General features: G+C 41.3%; 1 protein-coding gene across 4 annotated transcripts in view; it reads right to left on the bottom strand.

Moving 5' to 3' along the window:
* Dnah7 (dynein axonemal heavy chain 7) overlaps positions 1 to 16,594 on the bottom strand; it is a 275,393-nt gene that overhangs the window by 210,851 nt on the left and 47,948 nt on the right. For 3 of the 4 annotated variants that reach the window (XM_040753634.1, XM_040753635.1, XM_040753633.1), the window contains 5 exons: positions 13,299 to 13,361; positions 11,493 to 11,601; positions 10,168 to 10,315; positions 3,746 to 3,833; positions 1,608 to 1,788 (listed from right to left, as the gene is read on the bottom strand). In XM_040753634.1, the coding sequence (XP_040609568.1) occupies positions 1,608 to 1,788; positions 3,746 to 3,833; positions 10,168 to 10,315; positions 11,493 to 11,601; positions 13,299 to 13,361 (589 nt within the window). Of the gene's footprint in view, positions 1 to 1,607; positions 1,789 to 3,745; positions 3,834 to 10,167; positions 10,316 to 11,492; positions 11,602 to 13,298; positions 13,362 to 16,594 lie in introns of those variants that run through there. The other variant, XM_040753636.1, reaches the window with a different exon arrangement.

The following is a 16,594-nucleotide window of genomic DNA, read 5'->3' as shown; positions in this document are numbered from 1 at the left end:
TAAGAAAGTGCTCAACATCCTTAGCCACCAGGGAAATGCAACTCAAAACAACTCTCAGATATCATCTTACACCAGCCAGAAAGGCTAAAATAAAAAACACCAATGACAGTCTATGCTGGAGAGGATGTGGAGAAAGAGGAACACTCCTCCATTGCTGGTGGGAGTGCAAACTTGTATGACCACTCTGGAAATCAGTATCACAGTTTCTCAGGAAAATGGAAATTAGTCTACCTCAAGAACTAGCAATTCCTCTTCTGGGCATATACTCAAAGAATGAACATTCATACAAGTTCAACTATGTTCATAGCAGCATTGTTTATAATAGCCAGAACCTGGAAGCAACCTAGATGCCCTTCAACTGAAGAACAGGTAGATAAAATGTGGTACATTTACACAATTGAGTACTACTCAGCAGAAAAAAAACAATGGAATCTTGAAATTTGCAGAAAAAATGGATAGAACTAGAGGAAACCATCCTGAGTGAAATAACCCAGTCACAAAAAGACAAACATGGTATGTATTCACTCATATATGGTTTTTAGGCATGGAGAAAAGGATTACCAGTCTATAATCCATACCACCAGAAGAGCTAGAAAACAAGGAGGACTGCACGAGAAAAACTCATAGTCCCCCAAAGAAGAGAAGGGGGACAAGAACCCCTGAGCAAATTGGGAGCATGAGGGAGAGGGGGGAAGAGGGAGAGGAGGGAGATGGAAAGATGAGAAGGGGAGAAGGGGGAGGAGAACTGAGACAAGTGAGGAATAGAGGAGGAAAGAAAGGAGATGCCTTGATAAAGGGTGTCAGTACAGGTTTGGAGAGAGGTCTGGCACAGAGGAAATGGTAGGGGATCCACAGGGATAACCCCAACTAAGAATCTAGGCAGTGTTGGAGAGGTTGCATTCGATGCCATTCCCTATAAAGAGATTGACAACTACCTTGGTTACCATTCCTAGTGCCTTGACCCAGTAATTGATTGAAGCAGAAACAGGCACCCCAGCTGAGCACTAAGCCACAGTCCCGGAATCCAGTTGCAGAGAGTGAGATGATCAAATGAGCCAAGACTGAACTGGAGACACCCGCAGAAACAGTTGACCTGACCTAATGAGAGCATGCAGGCCCTAGTTGTAAAGTGGGGGAACCAGCATTGAACTAAACCAAGCCCTCTGAATGTGAGTACCAGCTAAGAGGCCAAGGCACTCTATGGAACTTCTAACATTGGAGTCAGGGTTTATTCCTAGGTCACAAATGGACTTTGGGAACCCTTTCCCTATGGAGGGATACTATTGCAGCTCAGATGCAGAAAGGAGGGCCTGGGCCCTCCCCCAAATGAGGTTATGGACTTTGATGATCCCCACACTGTGGAGGGTCTCACTGTCTCAGGGGAGTGGGTGATGGGTGGGTTGGGGAGTTGGTGAGAAGCATGGGAGGATGGAAGGGCAAGGGAATGGGGGGATGGATATGTAAATAAGATTGTTTCTAAAAATAAAAACAGAAGCTGCATAATTAACAAAGTGAAAAGTGTCACATACAGTTCGTAACTTTCAATTCAAAAATTACCTGTAACAACACACACACTCGAATTGGAAAACAGAGGTACAGCAAATTACCTATGGATTTCTTCACACTAAGAAGATAATCTTCTCTCATTTCATCTGACAAGACTGTTATGCTGTCAGTGAGGACTTTCAGATGTTGTGGAACCAAATCCAATACGTGCTCCAGCCAAGAATCTTCCATCGGGGCCACATGATCTGTATCAATTCCATGATGAATGTAATAGTAATATTTCTGGATGAATGAGGAGAGAGACAGGGGACTTAGTAGTACAATAAGGGAGCATGTTTGTCAAAACACAAAACCACAGGGGAAGTGCAAGTCTGTGAATAAGAAAGAATTTTTAAATCATAAAACGTTTTGTGTAATTCATGTAAGCAATGTTGGAGATCTCTTAATTCTTTTAAATGCTATTTCCTGGGAGCAAAAGCATCATTCTCAGTTTATAACTATACCATAGCATTAAAGTTACATCATCAAATACATGATGTTCTGAATAGAGTACATGCTGAGTTACATTAGGGTTTTTTTGTTTGCTTTTTTGTTTTGTTTTGTTTTGAGTTGGTTTTTTTATTTACAAATTTTTGGAATGTATTGTTAGGTTTGCTCTTTTACTTTGATAACCAGAAGTCAGCCTGAAAAGCTGCCTTCAAGTCAATATCCTTCCACACTAACTTTAGAAATCTACAACAGAGTTAGGATGTTCTAATTGGACTCCGTGGAAGTCTGTTTGCATGCCTGGTCCCCGGTTGATGAACTGTTGAGGACTGATTAAGACCTGTGCCCTTACTGGAGGAGGTATATCACTACAAGTGGGCTCTGAAGCTTCAAAAACCATGCCAACATCCAGTGGCTGGCTGCGCCTACTTCTCCTTCCCTTCCTCCTCTCTCTCTCTCTCTCTCCTCTCTCCCTCTCTGTCTCTCTCTCTGTCTCTTCCTCTCTCTCTCTCTCCCTCTGTCTCTCTCTGTCTCTCCCTCCCTCTCCTCTCTCTCTCTCTCTCTCTCTCTCTCTCCCTCTCTCGCCCGCTCTCTACCTGCCTGCCTGCTTACATACAGGATGTAACTCTCAGCTACTTCTCACTTCTCTAGCACTATGCACTATGCCTACTGGCATGCTGCCATAATGATAATGGACTAAACCTCTGAAACTGTAAACAAGTCCCCAGTTAAATTATTTCCTTTATAAGAGTTGCCTTGGTCATGGGGTCTCTTCATAGCAGTAAAACATTAAGTAAGAGCCTATTTCTATTCTTTATTGTAATATTATAAACATGATATGTGTTACTACTCATTTTAAAATCTGATAATTCTCCATTTATTTATACACAACTCAGGGAAAAATTTCAAGTTCACAATGTTGAAACTTCTGTTTATTTTATGTGTAAGAGTTTATCTTGTGTGTGTCAGAGTGTTTTGTCTGCACGTATGTCTGTTCACTACATGAATGCATGGTGTCCACAGAATCTGGAAAAAGGTATTAGGTCCCCTGGGACTGGAGTTACAGACAGCTGTGAGCCACCATGTGAGTACTAGGGATTAAACCCAGGTCCTCTAGAAGAGCAGCCAGTGTTCTTAACCTCTGAGCCATCTCTCCAGCCCACAACATTGAAGGTTTTATTTGTTTGGTTGCTTGTTTGGTTGGTTGGTTTTGGTTTTCAAGACAAGGTCTCTCTGCCTAACTTGTATATAATTTTGGCTGTTCTAGAACTTGCTCTGTAGACCAGACTGACCTTGAACTCACAAAGATCTGCCTGCCTCTCCCTTCTAAGTGTTAAGATTATAGGGGTATGATACCACCGCCCAGCAACAATGTAGAAATTTTTAATGTTTACATTTCTAAAACTTCTTATGTATTTGAAACACCTGAATTGCTACTTCTAAAATAAGTTAATGTACATTATCATAATTCAGAAAATTAATCGTATGAGAATAATGGTGCACAAAGGTACATGTGACAAAAACGAGTTTTAAGGTGGTATCAGGCAGAATTGAGATTCCTTCACTGTAGCCTTATGGGCAAGGAAGAGGGTGCTTTCTTTCTCCCACTAATCTAACAGAATAATTTGATGCAGCTCTCCATTCCTGCATATATAGTGATGCATAAGGAAAGGCAGAACACTCTCAAGGACATAGACATTTTTGGGTCCTCCAACCATTTGCAGTTCTACTAACAAAAGAAGTGAGTTGTTACCAAGATGTCTTTCTCTATTGCAGAAGTGGTTGTTTTTGAAATCATGCTCTCATCGGGGACAACGGGCTCTAAACGACCATCTTGTTGCCTAAGACAGTGACAAACAAACACAGATGTCTCAAAAACATACAAAGGCAGTTCAAACACAAAACACTGATGTAAAAACACAGGACTGTTCTCTATTAAATCACCAGAAAAATAAACGTCTGAACATATTTTCTTGGTGCAGCATTCCTCTTAGAATGCCCTTTTCTCTGTATATGTGGGAAGACAATTAGAAGTGCTCTCCCAGACCTCCATCATGGGAAGCATGCCCTGAAGAAGCCTTTACTCATTTGCTTTTACTGCTACAAAACCGAGTTCTCTCTTCTTTGAACTTGCAGGGCATGTTCTTGAATTACCCTAAAAATATGTTGTTTTTCATCTGAAATGAAGGGACGACAGAAAGTTCAAGCACTGTTTTGCAGAAAACACAGACACATTCTCTGAAGACCTTTGCCTGAACCCCTAGAGACATCCACAGTGACCCCAAGCAATATTGAGACTCATGCATCCCTTTGCATTTTATTGTGTGTCCTGTTATGATTATAAATCCATTCAAAAGGTATGTCAGATATGAGCCACACTCTGTGACTTTTTCTGAAGCTCCACTGTGTAGCAGGCATAGCTACAGCTTCAGGACAAATGACAGGTTGTGCTGTGCTAGCCCTAACTTCTACATTGTGTTCCAGAACCCAGTGGGGCCTGTGGATACAAATAAATGGTACTTAATCAGAAACGCCTGTCCCTTCACTGACTGAAGAGCAGATGCAGAAAATTTATTGACTATGTTTCTCAGAAACCATATCAAAGTAGGTACCCCGGATATATCTTTTAATTTATCTTTTCTAATTCCAAGAACCAAATATTCTATGAAGTTCATACTTGTGTTTTTAAAATATGTAAAAGAGTCCATTTACTTTAATACATGATGGGTGATCAATAAATCTTTAACAAATGGTAGAATGTTAATATGAAAGTAGTAGGAGATCCTCAAAGTATTCAATAGCCAAAAAGACAAGAATTGATTACTCTAACCTGCCAATGTAACCTCACTGTACTGTTGCTTACGCAGAAAGGAACTAATGGGATAATACTATGTTTTCAGGTCGTCAAGACTGGGTTCACATTCTGCCATTAAAAGGTGCTTGTGATTCTTTTTGATTCATCAATCTCATCCCACAAGCCTTTCTGCATCCTGGGCTCTACCCTTTCATCTTTTGTGAGAATAATGCCTAGGAGGAGGCAACCAACAAGGCCACGGTGGGAAAGGAGAATGCTAGAGTTGCAGAAACCACTGTAGGCATTCTGAGTGAGTGTCAGCATCCTTTTGGCTCCACAATCACATAATTCTATCATTCTAGGTCTACCCACAGAAATTATAAGAGCTATTCATCACCAATCAAGCCCTCCAAAGCTTTGGAAGTATTATCTCTAAGTCTTGCATGTACTGTTGAAAGAAGCAATTATCCCCACTTCACAGATGAAGAAATTTAATATCAGAGAGAAGAAATAGCTCTCCTTTGGCCACCCAGCTAATTTTGTATGGAAAGAGGGATCAGGGTATCACTGTGTGACACTGAGCAGCCATGCTCTTTCCAGGAGAATGGTATTCCATTCAGAACTAAAAACATCTGAGTATGGGATACTTTGGCCAGTTAAGAAAAACAGGATATAGCCAGGCGTTGGTGGCGCATGCCTTTAATCCCAGCACTCGGGAAGCAGAGGCAGGCAGATCTCTGTGAGTTCGAGACCAGCCTGGTCTACAAGAGCTAGTTCCAGGACAGCCTCCAAAGCTGCAGAGAAACCCTGTCTCAAAAAAAAAAAAAAGAAAAAAGAAAAGAAAAGAAAAAGGAAAAAAAATAGGATATGTTTTATTTCTCAAAGGTGAAAGATAACTATATTGACATTTTTCTGTTTATAAAATTAAGAGGCCTTTGATTCACAATAGCAGCACAGCAATCACTTCTTCAAGTGTAAAAACAGAAGGGGAATGATTTTAACCCATGATTATGAGGAGATGAGAAGAAAAAAATCAGTCATTGAGGAGACAGGCTGCAGTGGGTAGACAGCACGGTTTAAATGTTGTAGCCCATCTGCCACAGAAGGAAGCAGGCAACTCCCCTGGAGCCTCACCCTGGAGCCAGTGGGTACCAAAGGCGGCAGAAAATGAGGTTATCTCCATAGCTAATTACACAGAAAATTAGGCAGCTGAATGGGAAGGACACATACCCCAAAGGCAAAAATGTTCCCAATACAGCTCCAGAATAGAAAAAATGACTAGAACAATATCGAGCAAATTAATTGAATTAGTAATTAATAATTTCCCAGAAAGAGAACTCCAGGTCCAGGTGGCCTCACTAATGAGTTCTGTCAGGGAAGAAATCCAAACAGTTCTCCAGAAACTTCTTCTAAAAACAGAGAAGGAAAAAAATGTAAAAAGTCACAATTCATTTTATGAGGATACTACATAGAGATTTGTAACAGCGCTTAGACGCATGACATGGCAGGGCCAAATTGTTCACCTTGTTTAAAAACTCATCGCAAAATAGCAAATCTGTCTCCTCCAGCCCAGCAAGATGCTGGAAGGAAAGGAGGCCAAGAGGAAGACAGAGACCTGAGACCCGCTCCTGTGATGCCCAAACAATAGTAAGTCCTCTGTGTGAGCAAGGGTCTAGGACCAGGGGTACTAAGACACCCAAGGGGAAAGAGGTCTCCAGTGCTTTGTCAGGCGTCCCAACGGCATCTGGCAGCTGCAGTAAACGTCTCTCCCTGGGCTTTGGATGGTCAAACAGCTTCCTGCAGCGTAAGCCAGTGAAAGGCAAGAGAAATAGAGCTTCCCTGATGAAGAGAGCAGTCCTTCAAGTGGGAGGTCAATACTGCTACAACCTTTGTAGAGGTCTAGATGGCTCAACGGAGATTGGTTGCACATGATGTATCTATCCATTTGCTGTTCTTCCTGCCTGTCCTGTGCTACAAACTGGGGGGGGGGGCACCTACTGCGTCATCGAGGAGAAAGCCAGGCTGGGCGGCTGGCGTGCAGGAACATGTGAACCACCGATGCGTTTTCACGTTAACTGGATAAGCTGGCGGAACCTACCAGAACCAATTACAACAGCAGTGGTGGGAGGCAATGTCCACATTGTGTGGCTTCACTGCCAACCTGGAAAGGGCAAGGGACTTGCCACCAAACTAGGTTAGAAGAGCATCGTTGTGTTTTCTAGACATAAATATAGTTTTTAAATTGTCCTTCAAAATATTTAGCAAATAAATTCCACTAATATTATAGAGATGGTATGCAATGACTAAGTAAAACATAGGAGAGCCATTAGGGAAATGCATCCTAATTTGATAGAATAAAGGAGAAAGGCCAAAGGTCATCTCAGAAGGGAAAAAAGTAGCACCTATTCATAATAAAACCTCTCTCAAACTAGGCAAGGAGGGAGATGTTCTCAACCTATAACATAAATTATCTCCAATACTCATCTTTTTCAGAATGAGACTTTTTAAATCTACTCACCTCAGTGACCTGTAGATATATGGCTGTTGTCTGCCATGTTTCCCCCTGCTCTGCAAAGATTCTCTGAGGAAAATGCCTCTAGTTCCTCCTGTGTGATTGCTGCCTTGTGGCCTTTCACGATCTCACACCTACCCACACCCAGCCAGCCTTTGTTAACCTCCGCTATGCTGAGTGAGGTAACCCAGACAAATGTTACCTTCCTCTCTCATCTTCAGCTATGAGTACGTAACCTGGAATAACTGCGAAAACAAGGGAAGCAAAAGAGAACCAGAGAGAGAGAGAGGAAGCCCCAGAATGGGTATGGCAGAATACACATCTCCTGAAGGGGGGATGGGGGATGGGGAGGGGCTGCTGCCTGGGAAGGAGAAAAAGAGGTCACTACAAAACGACAGAGAGGGCAGAGGGAGAAACAACACTAAGAATATTGGAGAAAGCCTTAAGGAATCATATTTTTATTTACCTAAAATTACATGTATGTCTTAAAGGAAGCAATGCCACTTGGGTGGACAATACTCCCCTCAAGAGTCATAGAGTAACAAAAACCCTGGCACCAGGCATGAGAAGCCTATTTTTAAGTTGTTGGCCTTGGGTGTCCAAAAGACTCCCCCAGGTAAATATAGTCTATTGCTGTTGTTCTCAGTTGCCTCTCAGACAGCAAATGTAAGTTTTTATTGCTGAAAACACCATAGAGTAGGACATACAGAATGAGGCAAAACATAGATGAAGAGAAACAGGTTAAATCAAGTTATAAGAAATAGTGGGGCAAACATAAGATAAGGCTGAGCGCTCATAACTAATAAGTCTCTGTGTCTTTGTTTGGGAGCTGGTTGGTGGCACAAAAGAAACCCCACTACAGCTTCTCTTGCCAGCAGATGGAGACCATCACAGAAAATCACAGCAGGTCTAAATACAGGGAATAACTTATCACAGGATACGCATTCCTAAAAAAATATATCTGTAAGACAACTCCCGCACCTAAGACTCAGGGAACATTGAGGAACTGAGAGCAGAAAGATTGTAAGAACCAAAGGATCAGGAAGTCTGCTATGAGAGTGTGTCTCCTAGAAATGACAGGAAGCTATACCCATGATACCTCAATATTATGGCTACATAAGCAATACTTGAACAATGACAACACCAGCAGACATGCTAACATGGAGGGACAAATCTCATAGGGGCTTCACCCTTAGACGTAGAATTACAGGCAACTAACAGCAACTAAGACTGAGAGAATTTGTCTTTCCTATGGCTGAGCCCCCAGTTGATTGACCCACTGGGGTCAGCCTTGAAATCACATACATACAAGTCACACTAAACTGATCCAGCAGGTTGTATTTATCTATTTATGTGTGTATGGAAGGGGTAGGGGTGTGTATATAATAATAATGAAGGAAAAAGGCCATGAACTTGAAAGGAATCATAGGGAGTCATGAAAGGGGTTTAAGGGAAAAGACACAGGAGAGGTTGAAGGAAGGTAAGGGGAAGAGGGAAATAATCCAAAGATTTTTAAATTAAAAAAAATGTCAAGGCAGAGCTAACAAAAATACTGAGACTGTAGCTGTGCCTGTTGGGGCCTTGGGTCTTCACACTCAAGGAAGGAAGAAGCTAAGACTACAAGCCCGAGTGAAACGGGGACTCAGACTGAGACCCTCAATCAAACTGAAACCCAAGATGCATTCTTCTTTCAATGAAATGGGACCTAGAAATTACAAGAAGCTATATCAAGAAAGCTCACTGCAGCCTCTCCATGCTCTGATACCTGAGGGGTTTGACTGGGGCCCTTGTGACTGACCAATCAGCACACCATAAGGATCCAGGATGGTAAGGGAGGAAAGAAAGTCATAAAGGACAAGTAGGAAAAAAAGCAAACTCATATTCCTTGCTAGGTGTGGTGGCACATGTCAACAGTCCAAGCTATTTCTGAGGCTGAGGGAAAAATGATCCCTAGCCTATAAAACAAGACATTATCTCAAAATAATTGGGTGCATAGTTCAATAATTCAATACTTGTTTGGAAGCCTTGGATTCAACCCCCAATAACTAGAAGTAAAGGGAGAAGAGCATTTCCTCCTCTAAGAATTTGTAACTACAGGCTCTTTCTCCAGTTGATTTGGTACTGATTTTACACCATGTGATCTGGATGTGCTCACTCAAAGAAAACAACAAAAGCAACACATATGGGATAAACTGGTAATGTTCTTGTGGCACCTGTTAAAAGCAAGCTCAAAACCACTCTGCAGCTGGATTCAAAGGCAAATGCCTGCATCCCCTCCAGCACTTGGGGGCCAGAGGTAGGATTGTGAATTTGTCTCCATCCAGGGCTACATAGTAAGATCCTGGCTGAAAGTGAAAAGATAAATACATGTTGTGAAACCATGTTCTCAATCCACCTGTGAGAACGCACACATCCCACTCTTTCCATGGAAAGCTCCAAAACTCAGGCAAGGTGAGGTCAGCCATGCGCATACCGCATACCATTCCACCCTAATTCCTGCCCCACATGAGGAGACCATCAACATCATAGAAGTCACCATATCACCCGAACAGACAACATGGGGTGGGGTGAGGACAGCGTACCCACATCCTCTGCCAGTCACCATGATGACAGTCAGAACTCCCAGATAGTCTCTGCTTACTCAGCTGGCATCAATTATCAACTCAGTCACCTTCACAAGTGACGGTATTTAAAAGTGAGACCTACTTAACATTGGTAATCTCAAATTCTTCCAGTCTCTATTTTTACAGTAACCTCACTGTAACAAGGCTTTGAGGCACCCTCTAGAGACATGCAGAGTGCTTGTATTTCAGCTCTTACTTCCCGCGGCTTTGCTAGGGTAACATGCTGGTCAGTTTGTGGAACTCACATAATGACATTGACGAGAGTGCTTCTAAAATTCTCTCGCTCCTTATGCGGAGATTTGACCTTTGATCTAGAAGTTGATGGTCCAGCTCGGCTATCATCAATCTGGTCCAGTAACTTGCCTTTTCTTCCCAAGTGCTCCATGTATTCAGCTTAAATTTTAAAAACAAGTTGTTCTTGTGAAAGGTAAGCTAAAACATATAAGTCCTTAGAATAAGGTGCTGTGCCACCATCAAGAAAAATACTACATACTTTACATTCTAATTTCAAAGAATCCTAATGCATCTTGTTTTACTGTCAAAAGTTATTCAACACTACTTTAAATCATCATAATAGAGCCTCTTTTACTGTAAGAATATTGTTGAATTGTGTGGTGCTTTGTTTGGTGCAATAAATATTTTCTGTTGTATTTCTATCAGTCTCTTAAAAAGATCATGATTTAAACTATGTTAAAAAACAAAGTTATACTGTTCAAGAAAATCTTAAAAGAACCATAATTTCAAAAACATTCTAATTTTAAATGTAACCATTCTGATAGTGCTATGCATTAGAATGAAACAAAATGTGTGTGTAGCTGTGTGTGTACTTGTGTGCCGATGCCAGATCTCTGTAGCCTGGAACTCAAGAGTTGGGCTTGAAAGAATAGCCAGTCAGCTTCAGGGATCCTCCCATCTCATCCCAACACTGAATTTGTAAGGACAAACTACCACACCTGACTTCTTGTGTGGATGTGGGAAATAAACTTGGGTCCTTGGGGCCTCATGTTTTAACAGATTAAGATATCTCTTCAGACCCTATCGTAAAGCTATTTTTAAATGATGAATTTGGAAATGCTGTTTACAACTTAAGACATTCTTTAAAAAAAGTTCTTAGCCTTTGACACAAAGGGCCCATCAACATTATCGAGTAGGGAGGGCTGAGCTCGTAAGGCCTCACTCAGGAGCCTTCAGAAGTCAAGGGTTGCTCCAGGAGGGTAGGGCTGTTATGTCTCAGTAGTAACCACCAGGAAGTTGCCTTTCCTATGCAGACAACCCTAAATGAATGCAGAAGGAATTTGCTGGGAGGAAGTGGCTGGGGTAAGAGAGAAAAGGGGATGTGAAAAGATAATGGAGGAGAATATGATATTATATATATATATATATATTTGAAATGGCTAGAGACAAAAATAGAATAAACATAAATGTTTCTTGAAAAGCATTTACAATGGCCTTAAATAACTATGAACTGGAAACAATTTTCTATATGACCTGTGCTACTTAGACTTCATAATTTTATGGTTTTATTAACTATACATATAACCATACATATTTTTAATCAAAAAGTTCTTACCATATGACTGCTCATTCTTAACAGTATAGGGTTCTGGAATCTGGGGGTCCTGTTTGACATTTAAATGGAATGATGGAGCAGTCTGCTGCCACTGGGGCTTAACTCCTGTCTAAAATAGAACATTTAAATATGATTAGTAAGTCATATCGGAAATGTTTCATTTAACCCATGAGTATTTCTGTGAGCTGCTCTAGCCATGTCCTGTCCTCTCGGAAGATGCACAGTCAACAGCAGTAGATCTTCTTTTGCCTGGGCATCACCAGGAAACATTACAGAAAACTCCACACTACATGGTTATGAATGCCCATTACCCAAACATGGAGTGTCTATTCCACACAGTCTGCTCACTGCCCATGCCAGGCACTGTCTATAATTTCTCTCAACATGTTTTTGACTGATGAATAATGGCATGAAATTCTTCATATCAAAACACATGCAGTGTTTCAGTATTTGCATACATTGTGTAAATATCTAAGCTAGGTTAAACAAATCTCTGTGAAAAATTATCACTTACAATGAGAGCTTTCAAATTCTGTTAGCTTCCTGAAATGAGCAGTGCATTGTAGTTATTTACAGTCACCCTACTGTACACTAGCAGACTCGGCTGCCTCAGCCTGTCTAGCTGTAACTTAGTGCCCCATCCCCTGTGCCTCCTTAGTAAGATGCCTAGGAATTAATTTGTTACTTCTAAGTTGTCAAGTCCATCACCACACAGTTATTCATAATGATCTCTATTAATGTAACAAATATTTTCATCTTTTGTATTTTTGTGATGTTAAGTTGTGGTGTCTCCTTTTCATTTTGAATCCTCTCTTTTAATTTTTTGTTTGTTTGTGGGTTTGTTTCTCAGATCTTTGTCAGAATCCTTCCCATCTAGTTCTGCTCTGTTCTTTCTTAAACTCCTTGGGGTTTGGTTGTCTCGGGGTTCTGCTTGTGAAGATGCAGTGATGGGTTTGATCATCATCATCAAACCTACTTACTGAATGGTGTAGCCTTTCTTAGTGCTACATGCCACACATTGTGGAATATTATCTTCCCCATTTCATTTAATTTTTAAATTTCCTTCTTGATTTTCACTTCATTAATTTGCTGTTCAAAAGGAGCTTCTTTAGTTCCTATGATTTCTGTAATTTGCTGAGATTTACTCATGATTTCTCAGTTTTATTGTACTTTGGCTAGAAAAAAAATTCCACATGACTTCATTTAAAAAACAAAACTTTTTTTTTACTGAAACTCGATTTAAATTTAAATCCCAGAAACTACAAGCAGGTAATTCAAGGCAGTTATGAAAGAGAATAAACATTAAGTAGTCAGCGCTTAACTAAATGCCTGCTGTCTTCCCCACAAGACAATGACCATTCAAAATCAAAATAATGAAAAAGGAAGCCAGGATCCATGAGAACATTGGTAGAATGGCCTTTTACCACTGAAAGGTCCGTCTACACAGAGACAATCAAATCCTCTCACTTTCAGTCCAGAACTGAGGCCCAGAGAGGGTAATGACTCCCCAGAGGTCACACAGTTTTGCTCTGAGCCCTTATTTCCTGGCAGTGATATTTCCTCTGCTAATTCATCTTGGTAATGCTTTTATTTATCCTTAAATACTCTATACACAATGAGAAAGTATCGTTACAATAGTCTTACTAGATATTTGTATTTATTAATATATTTAGCTTAGAGAATTACTCTATCAAAAAAAAGAATCAAATCAGAGCACAAAATCAGAAATTTGGCATTTCATTATAAGTTTGGATCCTATAAACCTTTGAAAATGGCAACATTTTAGAAATTATATAGATACATTACCATAGTTAATTGGGGTAAAACTCTTTTTGGCAGTTTGGCCTTTTCTTTGCTGGCTGGTTTATCCTGCATAAAATACATGAGAGAAAAAAGAGAAAAAAAACATTAACACAAATTTTATGTTGTCCAATATAAAGTAAAGTACCTTTTAGCTAAAATGTTCGAAGGTGAACTCCAGGACGCAGAATGTGTGAGCCAGGCATGGTTGTGCTTTTAATCCTAGCACTCCAGAGACAGAGGCAGGCAGATCTCTGTGAATTCAAGACTGGCTGGGTCTACACAACAAGCTCAGACCAGCCCTGTTTGTCTTAACATTGCCTTCTGTAGTGCAGGGAAACAAACAGAAACAATGTGCAGCAGCAAGACATCAAAAGCCTTAAAAATCAGATAAAATCTTCCCTACATCACCTCTGCTCAGAATTTAATCTAACCTTAGTGTGTGTGGCTTACTCAGCTTTACATCTATTACTAAGATACCTTATTTTCCTCACTGATGTATTGGAATCAGTCCTTCCTGAAGCTACAGCATGTTTGGGTTGATGCATCCAATGGCCATAAGTAACAGCTGTGCTTTTCTGCAATTTCCTTAAGGGAAACACCCGGCAGCAATGATACCATGGGAGAAACATTACCAGTTAGGGGGCCGCACTGCTGGGGTTAGGGACAGAATGTCTGGATGTATAAAATAGATATCAGCTGTGTGTTGGGCCAGCTGTCAATGTTCTGGCTCTCGGCTGCAAACTGACTCTGTTCCCACTGGATACTCAACATTACCCTCAATGTTTCTCTATTGCCAGCCAGTACACTCTTGGAAGATGCTAAAGAGACCTTTAAGATAGGATCTTTCTTCCTGGTCCAGGCGGTTTTTTGTTTGTTTGTTTTTTCATACTCTCCTGGTGTGACTGCCAGCAGTTAGCACCCTGGTCGGTAGGTACCCTCCCCACTTGTGTGTGGCTGACCCAGTGCAGACACCCTCTAGCACATTTCACTGGCCCTCCATGGTGGCTTTCCACTAAGTGCCAGGGAAAGGGGTTTCATTTTAAGATGTCAGCATCCCAGGATGTTGTGAAATACTCCTTTCCACTGTGTCACTGTGTATTTACTATATGACACTGTGATTGGTTTGGTAAAAAGCTAACTGGACAATAGCTAGGATTTTCTGGACAGAGAGAACACTGGGAAGAAGGAGGGTGGAGACGCCAGGAGAAGTCAGCCAGACATGAAATGAGTTGGACCCACAAAATGGGATAGAGGTATAAGACGCGTGGCAGAATGTACATTAAAAGACATAGGTTAATTTAAATTATAAGAGCTAGTTAGGAACAAGCCTAAGATATTGGCAAGCTTTCATAATTAATAATATGACTCTGTGTCATGAATTGGGAACTGGTGGCTGGGACAGAAAAATCTGCCTACACCAGCGAGTGGTATCCATGCTCCTGCAGGCCTGTACCATCTAGCAAATGCCTCCACATCTGGAGAGCCACAGCCACAGCCACACCATCTCAAGAGAAGTTCCAGTCTGAGCTTTGTGGAAGCAATGGGTCTTGAAAGAGTGTTTCTTGAGCACTCTCCTTCAAACCTATGGAGGGCGGTTGTTCCATTTTCTAGCTTACTTTTTACATTTTCACTGCCAAGTGGCACCATTAGTCCTCTGTGGCTATGAATCGCTTGAAATGTGACTGCCAAGAATTTAAATATACCTACAAATAAAATATATGCTGGATTTTGAAGCTAATTCAAAACAGAGGATACAAATTATCTCACTGTAACTCCTCAAATTTATAAGATCATAGTTTATGTTATTATATTTGGCATACTCCACTAAGTTTATATAAAGTAGCATATTTTTGAGATAAATACCATTGTACCACTTTCATGCCTTTTATATGGATAATGAATGGCATCTTTCCTATTTCACATATAAAATCTAACTTCTTCTGTCCAGGACAGATTATTCAGAAGAACAGTCAAGGAAAGTTTTAAAAGGAAAACTGATGAAAGCCAAACCCTGAAACACAATTGGCTCTCCACAGAGAGGGAAAGCAATGCTTTTACTAAGGGCAGGAAGGCATCAGGAATTAGAGGCCAAAGAAGAAAAGCAAGCTTGAGAGAGGACATTGGAGTGGGAGGCCTGGTACCTTGGGTAACTCAAGCCAAAGGCAAGCCATTTCTTTTAAACAAGGAACTACTGAGTCCCTACTGTGTGCTGGGCTCTAGAGCTCTACTTAAGGCAGTGGGTCTATGGTTATAGACAGTCTGACCCTCCCTTCATGATGCATACGTTCTCGCGGAAGTATAGACAATTATTTCAGAATGGATGTATCAAATAATATCAAGAAGTAATGAGACAATGGAGAAAAACAGTGAAGAGATGGTGATGTGCTAGATATTCATCTAGGAATGAGAATAAGAGACTGAAAAGTTATATTTCAGTGGGAACCTAAGAAAAAGAGTGACAGGGAGGGAAAATGAGACTGCATAGGTGGGTACTGTTATATCATGGAGGACACAGACTTTAGGCTCTGGCTAGCAACAGAAACTTACTGTGGTTCCTCTTATGGTGACCCTAGTGACAATTTACAGGCCTCAGTTCCAGTTTATACCTCCTGCCCGTGAGAAAGTAGTAGCCCTTCTCTCTATCAATAGTATGTCACTTTGGATGACAAATGATTCTCTACCCCACTGACCATACAAGGACACACAACATATTATTTCGTACATGTTTCTAGAAACAGTAAACACAATACATATGAAGAGACTAGGGCCAGCAATAGGGCAGAGCTGACAGTAATTTTTTCATTATTTTTATTACATTTTTTTAGAAAAGAGCTTGCTTCACATGTCCCAGCTCCCTCTCCCTCCCTGCTCCCGCACCCCCCACCATCCCCCCCAGCCTCCCACCCTATCCCCACTCCCTTCCACATAAAGGATATCCAGAATTTGTCATTTCGCTCAGGACAGGGTCCAGGTCCTCCCCAAGAGTTCAGGCTGAAAGAGCATCCCTCTTTGTGTTATGGACACATGAAGTCCATTTGTATGCCAGGGATAAATACTGACCTACTTCCCAGGGCCCCATAGGTTGTCCAGGCCTCTTCATTGACTGTCACATTCAGGGGGTCTGAATCAGTCCCATGCTGGCCTCCCAGCTGTCGGTCTGGGGTCCAAGAGCTCCCCCTTGTTCGGGTCAGCTGTTTCTGCTGGTTTCGCCAGCCCATTCTTTACCCATTTGCTCATCACTCCTCTCTCTCTCTCTCTCACTGGGTTCCATGGGTTCAGTTCAGTGTTTAGCTCTGCTT

The sequence above is a fragment of the Mesocricetus auratus genome, unplaced genomic scaffold (genome assembly GCF_017639785.1).
Source record: "Mesocricetus auratus isolate SY011 unplaced genomic scaffold, BCM_Maur_2.0 Super-Scaffold_100010, whole genome shotgun sequence".
Classification (NCBI taxonomy): domain Eukaryota; kingdom Metazoa; phylum Chordata; class Mammalia; order Rodentia; family Cricetidae; genus Mesocricetus; species Mesocricetus auratus.
This window is presented reverse-complemented; position numbering and strand designations above follow the sequence as displayed.